Genomic DNA, 23,158 nt, shown 5'->3' with positions numbered 1-23,158 from the left:
AAGAAAGCCATTAAAACGCAAATATTGCAAGAGAGAAAACATTGAAATATAAAGACAAGGAGATTGTGGTCCTGAAACAAGTACCCAGAAGAGTGAGAGAGATGAGAAGAGAACACTGATTTCTGACCAAAATGCTACTTAAAAAAGAGGTGAATTATAGATGGCTGATTCCAGAAGGTTTAATGTTCACATGGCAAGAACAGAGACATAGAATTGACTCAATTGAGAAAGCTGAATCATTTTACACATAATTTTTTTGGAGGGAAAGAGGAAGAGGCAGAAAAAGAAATCTCACTAATTGAATTCCAAGAGGACTGCCAAATGGCAACTGAAAAAGAAGAAGGTGCAGTAGGTGGAAAGGTGGAAGCCAAAGAACAACGTGAACCGAGATCTACGAGAGCTGCTAACTACAAAATATAACCATGGAAGAGACAAAACTGATTACAATTAATATAAATGGACTTAACTCAGCTGTTAAAAGAAGGAAAACTTTCCATAAATTTGAGAAATTAAAATTTGATATAATCTGCCTACAAGAAGTACATATCAAAAAGCAACATGAACAATTGTTGATACAGCCAAAATTAGGGAAAATATTTACTTCTTTGACACAATGCAAGAAAAGAGGAGTGGTTTTATACATTGAAGATATTATCCCTGCGAAATTGATCTATACTGATGACGATGGAAGAATACTAATGGTGGAAATAATGGGCAATAATATGAAAACACTCCTGATTGCAATCTATGCCCCGAATGACAATCAAGAAGAATTTTATAAAAAATTACATATGAAAATAATTGAACTGGACTATGCTAATATAGTTATGATGGGAGATTTTAATGGAATTGTAGATAATAAACTGGACTATACCGCACAGAAAAAAAAACAAAGCAATACAGAAAGACTCTCCCTAAATCTTTTTTTAAAATGATAGATGAAATAAACTTAAACATGGAGAGAAAGAAATGCTAAAACTAAACAATACACCTTCTACTCAAATAGACATTTATCATGGTCCAGAATAGATATGATATGGATGTCAACAGAATTGTTAGCTAATATTCAAGAAACAAATATTGAAACAAGTACTTGGGCAGATCACAAACCAATGACAATTAAATGGAAAGGACAAAGAAGAAGATCTAGATGGACGTTAAATAACACTATACTAAAAGAAAAAGACTTCATACAGAGAATGGAGAAAGAACTGGCTTTCTTCTTTAGAGAAAACAAAAAAGAAGATACATCAATCCAGAACGTATGGGGTACAATGAAGGCATCCGCTAGAGGCTTGATAATAGACTATACAAGGAAAAGAAATACTACGAAAAGACTAGCCTCTAAGGCATTAGAAGATAAGTATAAGGACTTGAAAAACAGCTACAGAAAATGCCACAGAAAAAGGACATTAAGTTAAAAATGGATATAATTAAACATAAAGTGGGTCTAATAGAAAAAGAAGAATTAGCACAGAAAATCAGAGGTGCTAAACAGAACTACTTTGAAGATGCAAATAAACCAGGTAGATGGTTAGCATATAAATTGAGAAAGGAGAAAGAATCAAGGAAAATATTGCTATTAATAGATGACCAAGGCCAAGTTTGCTATGCTAGTAAAGAGAAGAAGGAAATCATACGAGACTATTATAGGAAACTATACACACAAGAGAATATTGATGAGGAAAGAGTTAAACAGTATTTACAGAATGCTAATTTACCCCAGATACCTAAAGAGATTGAAACAATGTTAGAAAGCAATATAACGATGATGGAGTTAACTGAGGCACTCAAGAAGCAAAATAATGGAAAGGCACAAGGCCCAGATGGACTTCCGGCAGAATTTTATAAAACACTACAATGAATGAAGTTATGTTAAAGAAGAAGATACCTAAATCATGGTCAGGAGCTTATATTACACTTGTCCCAAAAGAGGAGGCCGATCTATTACAAATCAAGAACTATAGAACTATTTCCTTACTAAACGCAGATTATAAAATTTTTGCTTCAATATTGGCAGAAAGACTTAAAAAATACTTAAACAATTTTATCCATCCTGATCAAAATGGATTTCTGCCAAAGAGACAAATTAAAGATAATATGAGAGTAACCTTGGACACCTTGGAATACTATGAGGCACACCCTGAAAAACAAATGGCTTTGATATTTCTAGATGCACAGAAGGCATTTGATAATGTGAATTGGCGATTCATGTTATTACAGCTGGAATAGATGGGCTTTCCTAAAAAAATTATTCAAGCAATAGAAGCTATATATCATAAGCAAACGGCAAATGTAATGATAGAGGGAGAACTGACAGACTATTGATATAAGAAAAGGAACAAGACAAAGGTGCCCACTATCACCTCTGTTTGTGTTAACCTTGGAAGTGCTAAACAGAAATATTAGAGAAGAAAAGGATATAAAAGGGATGAAAATTAAAAAGGAAGAATTTAAGTTGCAAGCATTCGCAGATGATCTGGTTTTCATTTTAGAAGACCCACTAGAAACAGCACTAAAATTGATAGAAAAGATAGAGGCATATGGAAAGGTGTCTGGTTTGAAAATAAATAAAGATAAGACAAAGATCTTGGCAAAGAATATGCTATCAAGACAAAAGGAAGAACTGGCAGATCTATTGAAAATTCAGGTCACGAATAAGATCAAGTTCTTGGCGATATATTTGACAGCAAGATGCAGTACACTAAAAGAGAATAATTATATCAAACTTAAGCAGCAGATAGCGCTAGATTTGGTGAAATGGGAGAATTTACAACTGTCATTAATAGGGAGAATATCAACAATCAAGATGAATATATTACCCAGAATTTTATACTTGTTCCAAACAATTCCAATTAGGCTTGGAAAAGATTACTTTGAAGATTTAAATAAAATTGTGTTGAAACATATATGGCAAGGTAAGAAAGCGAGAATAAAGTTAAAACTTTCACAAGATGCTAGAATAAGAGGAGGATTTGGTTTGCCTAATTGGGAGTTGTATTACCAAGCTACAAATTTGATGTGGGTTAAGGAATGGATAACATTAAGAAATACTAGATTGTTGATATTAGAAAGACATGATCTGTTGTTGGGGTGGCATGCTTTTCTATGGTATAAAGGAACTAAAACACAGGGGTATTTTAGAAGACATTATATACGGGAGTCTATGGTTAAACTGGGAGAAGACTAAAAGACAATGTTATTTGAAAATTCCAGTCTGGCTATCGACTTATTGTATAAGATGTTTTACAGATGGCATTTCCCCCCGATAAGAATAGCAAGAATGTTCAAGAACAAATCTGAAAAATGTTGGAAACGTCATCAGACACCTGGCTCATATTACCATATGTGGTGGACTTGTGTGGATGCTAAAAAATATTGGACTAAAATCCATACGTGGTTGGAAAAAATGACAAAAAAGCATATAGATTTGAAACCAGAGATATTTTTATTGGGAATTTTACCTGAAATATATAGTAAAGAATTGAAATAGCTGATTGTAAATGTATTAACAGCAGCTAGGATTGTATTTGCTAAAAACTGGAAAAATGAGAAAATACCATCACAGGAGGAAATCATTAAAAAAATATTGGAATGTGCTGAAATGAGTAGATTGACATTTGAAATCAGAGAACAAGATGATAAACAATTTTATAAAATTTGGGATCTATTCTATCAATGGTTAGACAATAAAACATGGTAATGAAATATGTAGATTCTTAGAAAATAATAAATATATAAAGATGTATTCTTTTCTTATTATATCTACAAAATGATTGTAGGATAGATTTGAAATGATAATATGAACTGTCATAAAACAAATTAAGTAAAATATGATTATTTCGTAAAACATGAATGAATAAAAGTATAGTCAAATTATTGATTAACAATGATATTAATGTATTTAATACTTGATTGAAAATATGAGAATATATACAATGTAATTGTAATTGAAGACTACGAAATGGAAGCACAAAACAATTTGTAAACCAACTGGCACACTGTATGTATATATATGGAAGATGGCTTGATGTTTTTATGTTGTGTTTTTCTATGTTCATCTTAAAAACCAATAAAATTTTTAAAAAACATACTAGGAAAACAAAACAATAGAAATTTACTCATTCCCAAGACTATTCATCAAAATCCCCACAATTTATAGTCCTTAAAATTTTCCAATTTGCACCCTCAAAATTATCGAAATTTTTAAATCTGGTTTAATTTTTCTCCTTTCTTCTTTCGCCTCATAGAGTGTTCTATCAAATAGTATTAATAATCCAGATTGGCTCACCAGATTTCTCCAAATCTCTTTAAACCACAGAATCAAGTGTTCAGTTTCAAGGATGCTTTTTGTTAATTATAGTCCACCTTGCATTTAAAATCTTCAAAGACTCACTAAATACTTTAAAGCAACCAAAATGCCAGTAGATATGGAACTAAAAGAAAGAGACTTTCAGGTGTTGTTTGTCTTTCACTATTTCATGTCTCCTCCTGCTTATTTTTCTTCTGTTCTCAATCAATCCTCACTTGCCAAGGTTTTTTCCCACCCATGTACTAGTATAATATCTTCTTTCACCAGTAGGTGGCGCCCCCACTCTACTTCCAGCATTAAAACAAAGCAAAGATGGAACAGGAGAGAGGGAAAAAAATCCTTTTTCCTTATACGATTTCTTCCAATAATCAGTGTTATCCACAAATTAAGTCAGTTTTCACACTACTACAAGTTCCAGTCCAGACTTTCTATATTTAAAGCTTCATAGACTTCCATTAAAAGTTTGTTTCACTTTTGGATCTATAATCTTTCTTCGTGTGTTAAATCGCCGCTTTCTTAGCGTTTTGAAGTTTTAAAGTTGTCTCACTCGGTTCCAATCCTTTGCTACAAACCTCTCCAGCTCATAATCTTCTTGTCCCAGTAGTCACAGCTTTGGTCTTGCCAAAGTGGCTGTCATCTCTGCTGCTGATCAAGAGGGTTTCTTTGGATCAAGCAAGGAAATTGCTGTATCCTTGCAATCTACAAAGTGTCCATCCTTTCTTCACCACCCCTCTAGGGTGGCTTTGACCCCATAGGGTCTCCTGGAGAGCAGACATCAGCTGGGTTTTGCAGAGCTCCACGGAGCTCCGCTTTCCCATATCCGTCCTGCTGTGATGCCAACTGGTAAATATTTTCTTGACGTACTGAGGATCTCTGGGAGCTTAAGTAACAGATCCCTGCAATAAGTCTACCTTAAAAGTAATTAAAAGCATTTGTTTGAATTTATGCCATGGTGGCAAGAACAAGACTTCTCTCCTCTTATTACATTCTAGAATGTTGACCATTGACCTCTTCAGAGAAACACTTTAGGGAAGGATAGGTCAGAAAGTCATTTACTAAGTCACTCTGAAGAATTTTTCTAGAGGAAAAAATTGTTTAGATTCTCTCACAAATAGATGTTATTTGAGCAGATCCTTTAGAGCAGGGATGTCAAACTCAAGGCCCACAGGCCAGATCCAGCCCGCGATGTGGTTGGATCAGGCCTGTGGGGACATCCTGGTCTACCTGCATCGCTTTGGCCTGGTCTACTTGCATTGCTTCTGCCTGGTGCAGAGAGGAAAGATCAGGCCAGCGAAGTTTCGGCCCAGTGTACCTGGTGAGAAGAGGAAAGATCAGGCCAGTGTAGCTTTGGTCTGGTCTTCCCAATTAGGCCAGCGTGGCTTTGACCCGGTCTATTCAATGCGAAGAGGAAACATGCTAGCAATGTGGGGAATAGCATCAAACTGGCCATGCCTACCTAGTCAGACACGTCCACCCAGTCAGCCATGCCTCCCACCCCACCCCGAGGTCAACAACAGCCCTCATGCGGCCCTCGATGAAATTGAGATTGACATCCCTGCTATAGAGGTAACAAACTTACATCTTGCAGACTACAGGTAGTCCTTGACTTATGACAATTGAACCTAAAATTTCTGTTGTTAAATAAAATATTTGTTAAGTGAGTTTTGCCCCATTTTACAATCTTTCTTGCCACAGTTGTTAAGTTAGTGCATCTGGCTTCCCCATCGACTATGCTTGCCAGAAATTCACAAAAGGTGATCACATGATCCCAGGATGCTGTAATCATCATTATACTTATGAGTTTATGAGTCAGTTGCCAATTTTGATTACCTGATCATGGTGATACTGCAACAGTTATAAGTGTGGAAAACGGTCATAAGTCACTTTTTCAGGGCCGTTGTTATTTTGAAAGATCACTAAAGGAACTATTATAAGTCACCTGTAATCTGGGATGAATCTGCTAGTCCTGAGGAAGTGGACCGTCTTTACAATATCAACTCTACCAGATATTACCTGGATCTCTTATCCTTTCTGGTTAATAAAAACTGATAGGGAAATAACAGGAAGCTGATTAAAGGCAGATTAAAGGTGAGAATGCATCCTTGAGTGAAGAGTTGGTATTGGTGCAAGAACCGCACTGGTGCTGTGGTTAGTGTCATACATCTGCTGACTGCCAGCTGACTGCACTTGGGCAGTTCAAATCTCACCAGGCTCAAAGTTGACTCCGCCTTTCATCCTTCCAAGGTTGGTAAAATGGGGACCCAGATTGTTGGGGGCAATATGCTGACTCTGTAAACTACTTAGAGAGGGCTGGAAAGCACTGTGAAGTGGTGTTTAAGTCTAAGTGCTATTCCTACTGCTATTGTTTGTCTTATTATCTAAACAATTTCAACTTGACAAGTCTTCAACCTCCCTTTTGGATTAAGTTTACTATAAAAGCAACTGACTAATTTTATATTTGAGAGATAATAGGGTCATTCCTATCAACAAAGATAGAAATTGTTCAAACCCATCATTAAATAGATTATTTATTTTATATAGGTAGTCCGTGAGTTACTAATGTAATGAGCCTGCCCATTCCATTCATAACCCGAGGACTCATGAGAGTGAATCTCATATCTTCAACATAATCACTCCCTCCTTTCACGCACACATTCGCTAATTGAATGCGTGGTTCATTAAGTGCCCATGAGTTATTTTAAGGTGGGAAGGCCATGGGAGGACTTATCAATGGAACAGGCCACCTGCTTAAGACCACTCAAGGCTTCCTCAACCCACTGAAATACCTCATGCTCCCCACAATTGCTTTCCCCCCTCCACCCAACCTGCCACGCCAGGTCACTTACCATGTGAAGATCTAGCAAGCTATCTCTTCTCCAGGCTCTCAGCTGCATGTGCCTATCTGATGCTCCATTTAGGCCTTGCCCAACACATTGCAGGCTGAAATGGAGCTCCATTTTGACTGGCAAACTTCTGGGTAAGGCCTGCACAGGCCTAAATGGAGCATCAGAGAGGCGGGCCAATGTCAGGGGGACAGGTTTGCCCCTCTGAACCTCCATTTGGGCTGACGAAGTGCAGGACAGTTCTTTGTACGGCAAACAATTACCATGGTGTCACAAGATTTGTAGTTTTGGGACTTCGTAAACACTAGGGGGTGCTGATAACGTAACTTCAAATATTCACTAAGGGAATGCTTATAACCTGGGGATTACCTATAGTCACAACTTTTTGAAGTAACAGAAGCCAGAAAGAAGAAAAAAAGAGTGATAAATACCTTGGATCTCTGTACAATAGATGTCCCCATGTTGCTCTTTGCTTCCTAAAAAAAGGAGGGAAAAGGAAAATAAAAATTAATGTTCTTCTTGCATGGCAATTCTTATTTATTGATTTGAATACAAACTGCAGTTTATTTGTATTATATTTACTGATAAAAATTAGCAAGCTAGTACTTTTCTTGAACTCTTTCTTTAGTTGTTTGAATATTGTTAATTAAACAAGAACAACAATAATGCAAAAAAAAAAAGATTCAGAGACATTCTTCAAAGAGACATTCAATGGCTTTATAAAATGTGAAAAAAAGAAATAGGGGAAAAAAACCTGTTATATCCACAAGTTACAATGTGGAAGAACATTTTCAGGTGAATCTATATAATCATATTATCTTCAAATGAATTGTTTACAAATATCTCAACAAAATAAATAGAATGAAATAGATACAATCCCTTGTGATATATTCTGTATTGTGTTCTGATGCATCTCTTTTTGTGTGACAGAGGATGGTCACACAAAAAAGAGTTTAATCAGAGCCGTATAGGTCAGGGTGAGATCCCACTGCAATACCCAGCAAGACAAATAGCTGGAGAACAGGTACCTACATTAACAATTCAAGCAGAATGTGTACCCACAATCATTTGTCACAAGATATCTACCCAACATGATGGGGAGAAAAAGGAAGAAACGAGGTATAAGACCACTTGGCATACTTTGCCATACATCAAAAAGCATTTTGGAAGCTGTAGAATGCAGTTTCCGAGATCTGCAAGTGGGCATTGCACACCGCCCAGACGCTATCATAAGAGGACATATTATGCACTGTAAAGATCACTGGGAGGTGGGATGTACTTCCAATGTAAGTTACCAAATCCCCTGCATGGACTGCCCATGTGACTATGTAGGACAGACAGGGAGGAAGCTAACTGCCAGATTGCAAGAACACAAGCAAGTGGTCAGATGAGGAGACTCATTGGTAGCCTCAAACTGCAATGAAAAAGGACAGGCATTCAATTTTGCAGCTACTGAGATTGTTGGATGAGCAAGATCATAAACAGCCAGGGAAGTGATTGAAGTTTGAGAAACAGGCCCCTTGTCAGTCAACGGGGCTGCTGACTTACCACCAGTCTATCAAGTACTTAGAAGGTGAGGGCTGGGCAGCACAAACAAATGACAGCTAATGATTTAAAAGCCAGCAGTCAGTACACTCCAATCAATGTGTAAAAAGCCACTTACAACAGGCGTTATAAATATCACATACAGAACAGCACACATTCTGCTAGAGAGAAGTTCCCTGCTGATGGGCTCTTGCATGAGTCTGAAAACTCAGAAGACAAAAACCTCTAGTCCAAGTGACCAGCCCAGATTGCATCCTGTAATTTTTTTCCTCCCAATATATTCCTCCCAATAAGAAAAGTATTTTCTTCAATAGACACTATACATTAAGTTTTCTGCCATGATGAACATGTTGTTATTTAAAGTAGCAAGAGAAGTTTGTTATCTGCATAACTAATATCATCACCCAGATAAAAGTAACATAAATTTGCTTGGGTCACATATAAGTGCTAAGTCAAAAGTACATCAATAGCATTGCAACGTATTGCTACATGTAATCTCAGCCATTAATTATCCTGTCTGAAAAGCATGGTTTAAACAAATTATGATGGTGCAATGTACAAACAATATTATTTTCCGTTTACTCCCTATGAAGTAGCAGTAACTCGTTAATTTAAAGATACTGATTTCTGTACGTACATTAGAAGAGGCTGTACTGGATGGTCCCTTAGCTTGGAACATAATGCTATATTCTCACCCACACAGGTATATATCTTCACTTGTTTGGGCTTGCTAATTCTTCAATGTCGATATGGCTTATACCTGAGGAGAAAAGGGAAAAATTAAGTCTTCTATACTAGAATATTTCTCCTCTTTCTGAAATGTAAATTCCAGATGACCGAAACAGCGTGCACAAATACTGCACATGCTCTATTTTATTGTACTTCATTTCCCTTTCAGACTGATTACAGATCAAGAGATAAAAAAACAACTCTGAGTTCAATCTCATAGATAGTAGAAATGTGTTAAAATGGTATTATTTTTAGTATATTTGCAAATATATGAACATAAACATATTTACATTATTAGTATGTAGTTTATCTATTTTAATACTTTCATTAATCAATATATTTTACAATATATTTCAACTATTCTTGAAATAGTAGCTATCAATATAACTTAATAATCAATATTACTTAACAAAATAAATTAATGTACCTATATTCTTTAAATCTCTAATATGTGAGATATGTATGTATGCAGGGGCGGGGGAGTTGTATGTGTGTAATTAGAAAGATTCACATTTTCCCCTAAAGATCAGAGTTGAAGAAGCTTCTTGAATGAGAAGCAAAACATCTTCAAAGGAAACAAGAAAGTCCAGTTGCCCCTTGAAAAGGCACCTTTGAGACAACAATGACCAGGATGACCAAGAACCTCCATAAACAATTATCCCCTAAGCTTTCCTTCTTTCAACCCAGAAAAACAAAATGATTGGATTCTCCTACCCAGTTTCAGTTTGTTTGTGTCTTCACTGCCATTTGAATCTCTCCTGTTCGTGTACATTTACAGTTGCTAGAACATCCGTGCCTCTTGGTTCTGCAAAGCCTGTGTGCTGCTTAAGAAATGGCCCTGATTCATTTCCGTTCCGTTCCGTTTGTGGTTAGCTTGTTATTTCCCGCTTTCTCCATTTAAGGACATGCCAGGTACCCATAAGAGGGTTAAATTTTTCAGTTTAGATACTAGAACCATATAAGCAAAGGGCTAAAAGTCCTCCCCAATTTGACATGCCTGAATTCATACCAAGGCAGCCACTGCAAGTTATTTGGCCACTGACACTACCATTAAAACTATTTTGAAAATTGACAGTGCATCAAGAATTAGGCCTTCTAAAATAGAGCAAAATAATAATTTTGTTATAAACAATCACTTGAGGTCTGCTAGAGAAGTGTATTGGGAAGTTGAAATGATTCGATGCTACTTTGTCCTTGTTTTGAGTTCAGATGTCTCCATTAATTCTTTTGTGCAAAGTTTGTCGTAGTACAATGTAGAACAAAGTTTGTCCAACATAGAATCCAGAAATGTGTTGCTTGCAACTGATTTATATCATCTTGGACAAAAATCATTTAAAGGTATCTCTAATCCTGTATATATTTTTGTTGGGATGTATGATGGTGCTCTTGGTGTAGATATGGGGCAAAACAAGGACACATTAGTATAAAGCAATCCTGTCTTCCAATATGTTGTATATAATGAATCTCAACATACTGTTTTGGAAAAACTAGACTTCATGTCCATTGTTGAACAAGAAATTGCTAAACTCAAACAACAACTCACATCCACAATCAGTTTTTAACCCATTATAATTGTTGATTGACAAGAGATTGCATAACCAACTTGTCTTTCCCTCCTTTCTCTCTCCATCTCATCCCAATTTAACTCCTATATCAGTTCAATTACTTATTCATCTGATGAAGTACGGTGCAGCTCACAAAAGCTTATGTCTTTTATTAAAATATATTAGTTTAAAAAGGTGCTGACCAACTCCTTCTGATATCAGAAAGGTGTATGTCAGCACATTATCAATAAACAAACAAACCACACATTCAGACATGGCAGAGAGGCAAGAAAACTGAGATAAGAGTGGGAAAAGAGTCATCAAACAATTAAAGAGTACAGTACAACAAACAAGCACTGGTTCTAAACTCACCTCTGTTGCTTTATTATATTAAAAATGTACATTTATTTATTACATTTATATGTTGTCCATCTCGCTACCCCAAAACAATTAGTATTATATATTTTGTATACCAAGGGCTTCTTTCACTAAATCTAACTAAATACTACTTTAACCATAACTAGGATAAAGGTGGAAAGATACAGAAATACTGGTCAAAATCCAGGCATACCTATATTGTTAGCACAACAGATATTAATGGATGAATACAATTTGGTTCTACATATATAGGAAAGGGAATTCAATAAAAATCAAATACATTTTGAATTTAGTATTTTGTTTAACATATTAGATGTTGAGACTCTAGAGAAGACCAACAAAGATGATTAGAGAATTGGAAGCGAAGAATAGTGGCAGGAACTGGACATGCTTAATGAAATGAAGGACTAGGAGAGACATGATAGCAGTCTTCCAATACTTAAGGGGCTGCCACAAAGAAGTGGGAGTCAAGCTATTCTCTAAAGCACCTGAGGGTAGGACAAGAAGCAATGGGTGGAAACTAATCAAGGAGAGAAGCAACTTAGAACGAAGGAGAAATTTCCTGACAGTTGGAACAATTTTCCAGCAGAATAAGTTGCCTCCAGAAGTTGTGCATGTTCCAACATTGGAGGTTTTTAAGAAGAGATTGAGCTTTGTCTGATTTGTCTGATGTTATAAAGTTTCCTGCTTGAGCAGGGGTTGGACTAGAAGACCTCCAAGGTCCCTTCCAACTGTGTTGTTCTGTTAAATACAGATGTAGTAATTTTACAAAAATGCTAGTAAAATTTATATTGGCCACTTTTAGAAACACATACTCTAAACTAAACTGTTTACCTCCATAGGTTACTGTTTTTGCCTCATCACTCAAATATCTCTGTCAGCACCCTTATTATGCCATTACTTCCCTCAATGGAGTAATAAGAGCTATCCCATAGGATTCTAGGCTTATTCTCATTGCCCTGGGGAATGGGTAATTGAGAAGTCCAATGGTGAAATGAGCTGGATTAGTTGCCATAGAGGTGAGGGAACATTTTTCTTCGTATGGAGTATAACAAATGATGACAGCAGTTGTGTCTAAGTGCCTCTGGAGGGCCTGGATTGTATATTCTCATTTTATGTCGAGTTTCTCAATAATGATAAAAACACAAAACCTGAGGTTAATGTAGAGAAGATTTAAACTTAGAATAACATTATTTCACTTTGAATATACACTGCTCAAAAAAAATAAAGGGAACACTTAAACAACACAATGTAACTCCAAGTCAATCACACTTCTGTGAAATCCACTTAGGTAGCATCACTGATTGACAATCAATTTCACATGCTGTTGTGCAAATGGAATAGACAACAGGTGGAAAGCATAGGCAGTTAGCAAGACATCCCCAAGAAAGGAGTGGTTCTGCAGGTGGTGACCACAGACCACTTCTCAGTTCCTATGCTTTCTGCCTGATGATTTGGTCACTTTTCAATGCTGGCGGTGCTTTCACACTAGCGGTAGCATGAGACAGAGACTACAACCCACACAAGTGGCTCAGGTAGTGCAGCTCATCCAGGATGGCACATCAATGCGAGCTGTGGCAAGGTTTGTTGTGTCTGTCAGCATAGTGTCCAGAGCATGAAGGCGCTACCAGGAGACAGGCCAGTACATCAGGAGACATCGAGGAGGCTGTAGGAGGGCAACAACCCAGCATCAGGACCTCTACCTTCGCCTTTGTGCAAGGAGGGACAGGAGGAGCATTGCCAGAGCCCTGCAAAATGACCTCCAGCAGGCCACAAATGGGCATATGGCTGCTCAAACGGTCAGAAAGAGACTCCATGAGGGTGGTATGAGGGCCTGACATCCACAGGTGGGGGTTGTGCTTACAGCCCAACCGTGCAGGACGTTTGGCATTTGCCAGATAAAACCAAGATTGGCAAATTCGCCACTGGTGCCCTCTGCTCTTCACAGATGAAAGCAGGTTCACACTGAGCACATGTGACAGACATGACAGGGTCTGGAGACGCTGTGGAGAACATTCTGCTGCCTGAAACATCCTCCAGCATGACCAGTTTGGCAGTGGGTCAGTCATGGTGTGGGGTGGCATTTCTTTAGGGGGCTGCACAGCCCTCCATGTGCTCGCCAGAGGTAGCCTGACTGCCATTAGGTACCGAGATGAGATCCTCAGACCCCTTGTGAGACCATATGCTGGTGCGGTTGGCCCTGGGTTCCTCCTAATGCAAGACAATGCTAGACCTCATGTGGCTGGAGTGTGTCAGCAGTTCCTGCAAGACAAAGGCATTGATGCTATGGACTGGCCCGCCCGTTCTCCAGACCTGAATCCAATTGAGCACATCTGGGACATCATGTCTCGCTCCATCCACCAATGCCACATTGTACCACAGACTGTCCAGGAGTTGGGGGATGCTTTAGTCCAGGTGTGGGTTCCCTTTATTTTTTTGAGCAGTGTACATATTCTGTATCCTGTACAGATGCAGATAGATAACTCCACAAAACATCCATAACAAAGTACTTTTATTGGTTCATCAGGTATCCTCATAACTCACATTTGTGATGAAGTTCTTCTTTAATGACCAATCCTTTGCATATCTGTCTTGTAGGTAAAAAGATGATTTATCTTCTATCCTTTTTCCCTCATGTTGTAGCGATAGAAGTAGAAGAGTTACCATGAGTCCATGAGTTCAGCCAAGGGTAAGGAAAACCTCCCCCAACCCCTCAAGGGTCAATTTAGTGACCAATCAGGATTACAGATGTGGTCACATGATATGGACTACATTTTCCAGGATACCTTAACTACAGTTATCATGATGCATTCCCTTAAGAGGACAGCTCACAATTGCTACCTAACTATCCAATTCCCATACACTGGCTGGACAGCACACTCCCCGCCTGGTATTGTAAATTCCACTATTAAAAGAAGAGGGGAAAAATATTAACTATAAACCAAGATAAGCAGTAGACAGTAATACTAACTGAATAGCAAATAACTATATAACTAAGATAAACAGTTAGCTATATAACTGAGAGAAACAGTAAACATTAATAAAGCATCAAACAAAGCAAAGCATGCAAAGCTTGAGGTTCAAATTTCAAGTTCAGCCCTTCTCCACAGTAGCACAAGGTCGGTGACCGGCCTGGTGGTTCAGAGCTCAGGCGCTTGGGTGGTAGGTCAGCCATCATCTGGTGTCGAGTCTGGCCTCGTTGCTTGCAATAATGGAAGCAAGACTGCAGAACAGTTGAAATACATCTTTTGGCGCCTACGATCCTGAGTCCACTTGCTCTGAGGGCACCTTCTGTGAAGTGGCGACCTTGATGATGGATTAGTTCATGGTGGTGTTGTACTAACAGGCTCGTTACATGATGGTTAGCCGGAAGGATGATGGGGTACTTGCTGGGTGAGTCCATTTCTGCTTTGTGTAGGCGACCTCCTACTCGCAGTACTTCCTGTTCGTTGAGGTAAGGGTTCAGTCTCAGAAGTGGACTGGATTGTGGTATGGGCTTCCCTGCACTCAGGCATCCGTATTCCGATGGATATGCGTCTTGTTGCACACTTCTCAATATTCGTCTCTCAGCATGAGTGTAGTGGTCTGGGAAGTATGACGTGAAGCCTTTCCGATGACCGAGGAGATGGACAACTGTGAGGATGAGCACAGTTATTCCCAGTACGAGAGGTTTCCATCGGGAGAAGCGTTCAAAGCAAGTAGGTTTTAAGGGACCTATCTTCTCACGTTGGAAGTCATTGCTAGGCAGACGACCGGAGGGACGACCGTTTCTACCTTCTTGACTAGGGGTCGAATGTCGCCATCATTATCTAGATCTAGGATTTCATACAAATCGGGTTTTTCCAGCTCCAAGGCGGCTGTACGCCACAAGAACTCATGGCCTGTGAGCCAGGTAGAAGTTGACAACTGGGATGCAGGAATAGACCTTGTCGCATGATCTGCAGGGTTCTGATCTGTTGGAACATACCACCACTGTGCTGGTTTAGAAGATCTCCTGATCCGCTCAACTTTGTTACTCACATAGACGTAGAAGCATCTACTCTTGTTGTAGATATAACCCAGTACCACTCTGCTGTCTGTATAGAAGGTGGTGGGTTCTAAGGGAAGATCTATCATCTTTGTTATGGTGGGTTCTAAGGGAAGATCTATCATCTTTGTTATTTTGTCTGATAGTTCTGCTGCCAGCGCAGCTCTGCAAAGTTCCAGTTGTGATATAGTATGACCTTTTTGCTATGCTAGTTTTGCCTTTCCCATGATGAATCCGACATATACGTTGCTCTCCCCGCCGTAGACTTTGAGGTATGCCATGGCGGCTACTGCCTCTGTTGAGGCATCTGAAAAAACATGTAGTTCCTTTCTGTGTGCCGTGGAGGGTGATATGGGAACATACGTACGATGTAGGTGAACATCTTGGAGACAGCAGAGAGAGTTGCAGCATGACTCCCATTCTTGCTTCTGATCTGGTGGGAGCAGTGCATCCCAATCTTTGGTGTTTTTGGACAGCGTGCGCAGTAGGATTCTGCCTTGAATGGTAACAGGAGCTGCAAACCCTAGAGGATCGAACAGGCTGTTAACTGTGGACAATATCCCTCTCCTTGTGAAGCTGGTCTTTAGAGCTGGGGTTTTGAAGGTGAAGAGGTCTTTCTTCAAGTCCCAACTTAGTAAAAAGATGGTTTATTTTCTAGCCTTTTTCCCTCATGTTGTAGCGATAGAAGTAGAAGAGTTACCATGAGTTCAGCCAAGAGTGAGGAAAACCTCCCCCAACCCCTCAAGGGTCAATTTAGTGACCAATCAGGATTACAGATGTGGTCACGTGATATGGACTACATTTCCCAGGATACCTGAAGGGGACAACTCACAATTGCTACCTAACTATCCAATTCCCATACACTGGCTGGACAGCACAAACCAGCATACATTAAAATGAAATTTCATTGCATACATCTCGAAAGTGTAGGGATGTATCCTGCAACAATAAAGTTCAGCTAGGTGTTGTCGAGTTTGTTCCCTGACTTTGTGCCTTTCCAAAGGCTAATAGTTAAGCTGAACTCCTCTTTTCAGATGGTTTTCATTTGGATACTATTAGTGGTATATAAATGTAAGTAGCATCCCCAAGTAAGTAGGCTTGAATTACCCTTGTTCTTCTTAACCATTGCTATTTGATGTTATTATAATATGTCTTTGATATTGTCTGTCCTGTTCTTCTGGATCTAGCTCATATTCTTGACCTTCTTCTCTTTTGTATGGTATGGAACCCAAACAATGACACCCACTGATGTCAAAATTATGGGCACAACAAGGTAACCGCCTACTCCTTTTTAACATGCATTGCAGAATTCACATTGACTTAAAACTTCCAGAGTTTGGATCACCTCATTAACTGCTATTGTGGACTTCCTAGGAATCAATTACATACATAGTTATCAAGAACTTAAAAACATTTGTGTTGTTCAGCTCAAAGGGTAGTTTTTCTTTTCTTTTTTTTTCAGTCTTACATAGAAGATAATTAGATAAGAGTTTTTAGTTTAATTGCTCTTTTCCAGATTTTAGATTTATAACCACTAAATTTTGTAGTAACTGGCAACAATTTCATCTATAATAGTATGTGGACAAATGGTATTTTTTCCATGATCTGTTCCTGAATGTCAATTTTTCTCAAATTAGGGTTTACTGAGAATTTTGGCAAACTGGTAGCTATTTGTTTGTATTTTTGTACGTGTGTGTGTGTGTGTGTGTGTGTGTGTGTGCAGAGAGATACTTCACTTTCATTTAATATGCTTGAATTTCAGATTGGACTCTCCAATTTATATAATTGGGGATAGTCTGAATGAGGTTTTCATTAAAAGAAGTGTCTGTTCACTATCATATGCAGCTTTAGCACCAGATATAAATGCAGTCAATTTTGATAATAGTGATTGAAGCTTTTCCTCTTTATAAGAAAATTATTCATTTTCTGTTGAACTCTTTGAAGTCCTAGCTGTCGTTGTAAAATTAAAGTATCAGAATCCACATTTTATTATTAAAGGCATTATATAGGTAGTCCTCATTTAGGGACTGCCTTATACAATGAGTGTTCGCAGTTATAATGGTGATGAAAAAGTAACTTTGCAGCAAATCCTTATATTTACTACCTTTGCAGGTGTGTAAAGCAAAAGAAAGTTGAAATAAATTCATAAGCAATCACAGTTTCACTTAGCAATTGCTTAACAACTGAGTTGCCAGCTCCAACTATGGTCACTAAATGAATGATCTTTATGAAAATGTGGGCTACTATTAGCCTCTTTTATTTTCTCTTTTCTCCATTAAGTAAGAAGAGATAACAACTTCATTATCACAGTTTTTCTGGAACTGAAGGTACAAAATTTCAAGTTCCTATTACATTTGAGATAGATACTTGATAACCCAAAGAATTTCTGTTCCTCACTAGCGAAGGTTCTTTTTACGCTTTCTGCAAGGGTTTCTCTTTGCCTCTAGCACATAGTACTATGAAACAGCTTAAATACAAATTGTGTTCCTAAGAACAAGAATTATACTAGTTGAATTCCCTAATCTAGCACTCTTATCATGTATAGGTTTACAATACCCCCAGTTGTATAACTAGGGGTGTTGTGGACTAGTTCATACAACAATACTGTATTGAATATACTCACAGATAAGCCAAAAAAAATTAGTTCAAAAATACACCCACAAAATTGGGTTCAGGTTATCTGTAGACCAAAGTTCAGGTTTTTTTTAAAGCCCATCACAGCCTTAAAATTATGTGGTTTTATAAATTATGTTGTAACAATTTACAGTTTCTCACCTGTCGCTATGCCAAAAATTAAAAGGTTCGGCTTATCCACAGGAGGTATATTTTTCATGGTATTTTGGTTCAAGTTTTGAGGGCTAATTTATCTGCAGATAAGCCTATCCAAAATTATATATGGTAACTACTTCAATAATTTATAAGATGAGCTGTCACACAGTGACCATCAATACCACTGCAGACACATTGCTGAATAGATTACAATGCTTAGCAAACAATTTTTCCCTGTGAACATTCATGACATGGTATCTCTCTAGTGACTTGAGTCCGGGGTGAGGGGAGACTTTCCAAGCTAAAACTTGACTGAAGTGAAAGCTGACCTTTCACAAGGACCCTGTTACCCCTGGGACAATCTCTTTGGCAGGAATCACTTTTCTAGTCAATTTTTGACAGAGGACCATTGTTTGGTCAATGAAAGGCTAAAGAGGAAATGAGAGCTTAGCTGTTATATGATAAGTTGCCCAAAAGCTATTATTCTAACTCTCTAGCCATTTATTCAATTTGCCTGAAAAGATAAAAATATTTACAAGTAAAGGGTTACAACTCCAAATAAATGGTACAAGCAAGGTACCAAATAAATTCAGAAGCAACAAAAAGCTGGACTATATAACAAGGGGGCAGAAGAAATATCTCACTAAAGATACTTCTACTAAAGTGCATTCTCCTAGAAGAAACAATTACTGGAGAGAAACACTGAGAGATTCAAGAAATAAGGACTTTGCTGTTTTGTTTATTTTTTCACTTTTATTGTCAACAGAGAATTTGAATTTTCTTCATTAGAACTGTTTCGCATATTCTTAACCTCTGACAAATAAAAAAGCCAGTTAAATGTAACTGAAATAGGCATGCCTCACCTAAATAAAATTCACAAATGAACGCACCTGCTCTTTGTTTTCACTAAGGATTCAGGCCATTTGGTTATTATATAATCTAAATAATTATCTCTTCCCTGCTAAAAAAGCAATACCCAAAGATAAACCAGAGCAACTTAATTGGCTTCATCAGTGTTATTACTTACAGCAACTGTACCAATCACGATGATATTCAAATGACAATTGTCATACCTATTGTGATTATGTTATTGCACCCTGATAGCCGATGGGATGGGGCTTACATAATGACATATTACATCATTGGTTCTCCCTTCCTCTTCCATGGATTCCCATAATGTTGCCCAACATCCCAATGGAGCCAGCGAAGAGAGCAACATTTCAGATTTTCATTAGAATTAAACTCACTAATGCTGAATTCCAGAATTCCATTCATAGCCTCAGAAATGAGAGTCGTTTATTCTACAATCTTTGGAATATTATGTCATACAGAAAAAAGTTAGCACTTCTAAGCATCAACACTGTCCTTTAATTACAACTGTGTTATCGCATGAGTTCTCCCAATTTCCTATAATACTTTTGCAGAACCATTTATTCTAAAGTAGATTATGTATACACTAGCATGTATTTTAAATTCTTCCTTGATTATTGGAAAACAGAGTTGACTTCCAAATATTTTTGCAGCTAAATCTTTTTAGGATCCTGTAACATCATCTCTCTGTAAGTTATTTATAACTAAGTAAGTTATAAACTAATTTTATAGTTAGAATATTTCTTTGCTAATTTGTTAAAAATTAAAATTTTTGCTTATTGCCTCTGATTAATCAAGTTATTTATGTTAAATATTGAAAACTGTCAACATATTTTTTTTCATTTGCTTTCCTCTACATTCAGTTCTTTGTTGTCCTTCTTGTCAGAAAAAAACAAAACACTTATTATAGAGTCTTTGGTGTTCTCTAAACTTGGTTGTTTGCTTGCAGATGTTTCATTACCCAACTAGGTAATGCCATCAATCCTAGTGAGTGTGGATTTGCTCCCATGCTCTCTAGGAAACAAGGGAATTCACTAGGGCAACGGTTCTCAATCTATGGTTCATGGATGGCGGGGAGGCAATGACATCACAGGGGATCTGTGAAGGCTTGAAAAACATATTATGATTTAAATTGTTGGGATCCATGGTCTGTGGTCACAAAAGGTATTTAAAGGGGCTCTTTGGTGAAGAAAAGGTTGAGAACCATTGCTCTAGGGACTGAGATTGATTGGATTGAGAGAGAATGAAGGCTCCAAAGTCACTTAGCTGGCTTTCATGCTTAAGGCAGGACTGGAACTCAGTTTCCTGATTTCTAGCCTGGTGCTGTAACTACTAGATCAAATTGGCTTTGTACATATTGGAACATATTTGAAACAGAAATGCAATTCTACATAGATTCCAATTGCAATATGACTCCTCAAAGATAGTATGAAGTTGAACAGATTTTTGGATATATTTTTAAATGCCTGTATTTTGACTTAGATCTTAGATTCCATTACTTGATCTCTTTTGTGTACCTGTGTTTTAAAAATGTGGGTGGTTGGGAAAACTTACAAATATTCTTTGACTACTAAATCAATCCAGTGGAAAAGAAGGTGCAACACACCAGGATAAAATGTGGCTGGCCAGTTTGTGCTTCAATGTATTGTACCGTGTTTGCAGCCAAATTCCCCCATCCTAGGCTTGAATTGGGAAGCAGGGATTCCAGTTCAGAACCAAATAGTAGCACTCAAGACAAGCCTGAGCAGATTCTGTATCCGAATCACCAAACTACAGCAAAATTCCCACCGATATTTTTCTTCAAGTATAGCCAAAACAGAAATATAACGAGATCAAGTCTCAGAAAGCCCAGGAACCTACTTTTGATGTGGTGCCCCCTGTTATCCACACCGTCATTCATCTGACTTAGACGCTTCGCTTCCCGAGATAAGGACCCTCTGGACCCTAAATCTTAGCGTGAACGTCGGGTTTTTGCACAGCACCGAGCACTTTACAAGTCATTCAAGAAGCGCAAGGCTCAGCAGCCGGAATGCCGCCATCTCTTCGCTTTGAAAGCACAAATGCAACAGTTATTCTTAGCCTAGCACCTCTCCCATCCTTCTCCTTCTCCACAGCGCACCAGTAGGCACACCTCTTTGCGCCAGTGCACGCAAGCAGGCGAACGAAGCCAAAGTTGCGGGTCCGCTCTCTATCCTGAAACCTAGAGCCTACCTGGCAAGCCTTCTGACCCACCAGCCCCAAACAAGGCCTCTTTTGCATCTTGCCCTCTCTGCATCCGCCGCGCCCGTCAGCCCAGAGCATCTGGCCGCGGTAATCGGACATTCGCTACTTACCAAAGGGCGTCGCTGCGCGCCGAGACCCCAACTGTCCCAACGAGGCCGATCTCTCGGCGCACCTCTGCTCGCTACTGCTTCCAAGGAAAGTGGGAGACCCCGGCGCTTCGCCCCCCTCAGCACACAAAGCGCGGCACTGCTTGTTTCCTCCTTCTCTCCTTTGTATGCGAGTGCGCGCGCAGCAATCTCTCAGCCCCTCGAGCTTCCCATCCTACTTCGCTCTTTCTCTCCCCACCTCTGTCTCTCCCCTCCGGCTCCGCTGAATCCCCGCTGGTTATTCCCTTCTTCTTCCCCCACCAAGACGAGGGCGCGGAGCTGCAAAGGGGACGCGGTCGGTGGATATGTCTGAGTGTGTATATGTGTGAGACAGATCAGGATCCCCGCGTTAGACAACCAACCGCCTTAGTAGCCTGTCGTGGAAATCAAATGTCGCTCAGAGAAGCAGCGGTGGCAGTCAAAAGTTCTTGAAGTCCAGCTCCGAATCTGGCCAATCAGATGTCCTTCCCTGGAAAAGCTCCCCAACAAAGAGCCGAAGCCCAGCAAGGATTCCAGTGGGCATTTAGTGTTTTGAAATCGCCTGTCTCAGTCCCTCTGAATAGGTTATTTCAAAGGATTTATTTGTTGACTAACAATATCCAGTGGCTGCTCATTCCATAGGTCCCACTAAAGGTGCATCCTTTGGTAGTCTCCAAACAGTTCCTAAAGCTCCAAGCACTGAAAGATCACACCTACAGACATGATACTTGGGGCTTTTAATCACTGCCCTGTGACCTTTTCCCGTTGATTTATTTTGTTAGATTTATATTCTCACTAATGTTTTTCAGGTGCTCAAAGAAATACATGCAGTTAGCACACCCTTTTCCAAAACTTTCCCCACCCCACAACCAAATCACCTTCTATGATTGAGGGAGAATTTAAATTAGGATCTTCCTGGTCCTAGCCCAACACCTTTACTGTATTGTTTTTAAAACTCGGTGTTACCGTCTATAAAAATCCAGTTATTTGCAAAAGAAATCACTTACCAACACAAGTAAAAATGCATGATACAAGTCTTTCCAACATCTCTCAAATCCAGGAGAAAAATTGATTGTTCAGAGAATGACTACCAATATATGTCTAAGGAGATTCTCAGTCATCCCCGTCATGGCTGTCCAAAAAGGTGCTTTTTCAAGAATCAACTGGACTTTCTGTTTTTTCTTTAAAGATATTTTGCTTCTTATCCAAGAGAAGAGCTGAAGAAGCTTCCTGGATAAGAAGTGAAATGTCTTCAGAGAAAAAACAGAAAGTCCAGTTGCCACTAGAAAAAGCACCTTTGAGAATACCTGTGTAATTTCTCCAAAATTCACCATCATATTAACTGAATATAAGAATTTAAGATGTATTCTGGGCTCAGGACATATGTGATCTAAAATTCTACAATCTAAAATAAGTGTAGAGGAACAAGACAAGAAATGGAATTTGAATTTATTTATAAGTTGAATTACAATACATTAAAATTGAAATAACCACCAGCATCTCGCCCAAATTAGCACACTCCAGTCTGTGGATTTTATCATAATTACAGTCTCCTCACACCAGCATACTTATCAAGTGAGATAGATATATGCACTTCAACCGAGTTTGAAAGGCTCTGATAGGGCAAAAGAACAACATAACAAGGGACAAACGCATCATGCCTGCAACATTATTCAGTTGTTTTGCTGTGCTGATACTCTACTAATAGGCAACTGCACCAATATGTGCCTTGATTAAATACAGTAGCCCTTATATCTATCTGATCCTTGGTCAGTTTTTCCTCTAGTATGCTA

General features: G+C 38.6%; 1 protein-coding gene across 5 annotated transcripts in view; it reads right to left on the bottom strand.

The window, feature by feature from the left end:
• Positions 1 to 21,755, bottom strand: part of LIMD2 (LIM domain containing 2) — a 50,665-nt gene extending 28,910 nt beyond the window's left edge. For 2 of the 5 annotated variants that reach the window (XM_026679850.2, XM_087946435.1), the window contains exons 1-3: positions 21,351 to 21,755; positions 9,338 to 9,460; positions 7,587 to 7,631 (exon numbers count right to left, since the gene is read on the bottom strand). In XM_026679850.2, coding sequence (XP_026535635.1) covers positions 7,587 to 7,631; positions 9,338 to 9,379 — 87 coding nt within the window. In that variant the 5' untranslated portion in view covers positions 9,380 to 9,460; positions 21,351 to 21,755. Of the gene's footprint in view, positions 1 to 7,586; positions 7,632 to 9,337; positions 9,461 to 10,143; positions 10,280 to 21,350 lie in introns of those variants that run through there. The other 3 variants (XM_087946433.1, XM_087946434.1, XM_026679849.2) reach the window with 2 other exon arrangements.
• Positions 21,756 to 23,158: the final 1,403 nt, after the last annotated feature.

The sequence above is a fragment of the Notechis scutatus genome, chromosome Z, assembly GCF_049901735.1.
Source record: "Notechis scutatus isolate UNSWTSFEM ecotype Mainland chromosome Z, rNotScu1.2, whole genome shotgun sequence".
Lineage (NCBI taxonomy): Eukaryota > Metazoa > Chordata > Lepidosauria > Squamata > Elapidae > Notechis > Notechis scutatus.
The sequence above is the reverse complement of the archived record's forward strand: the minus strand, read 5'-3'. Positions and strand labels throughout refer to the sequence as shown.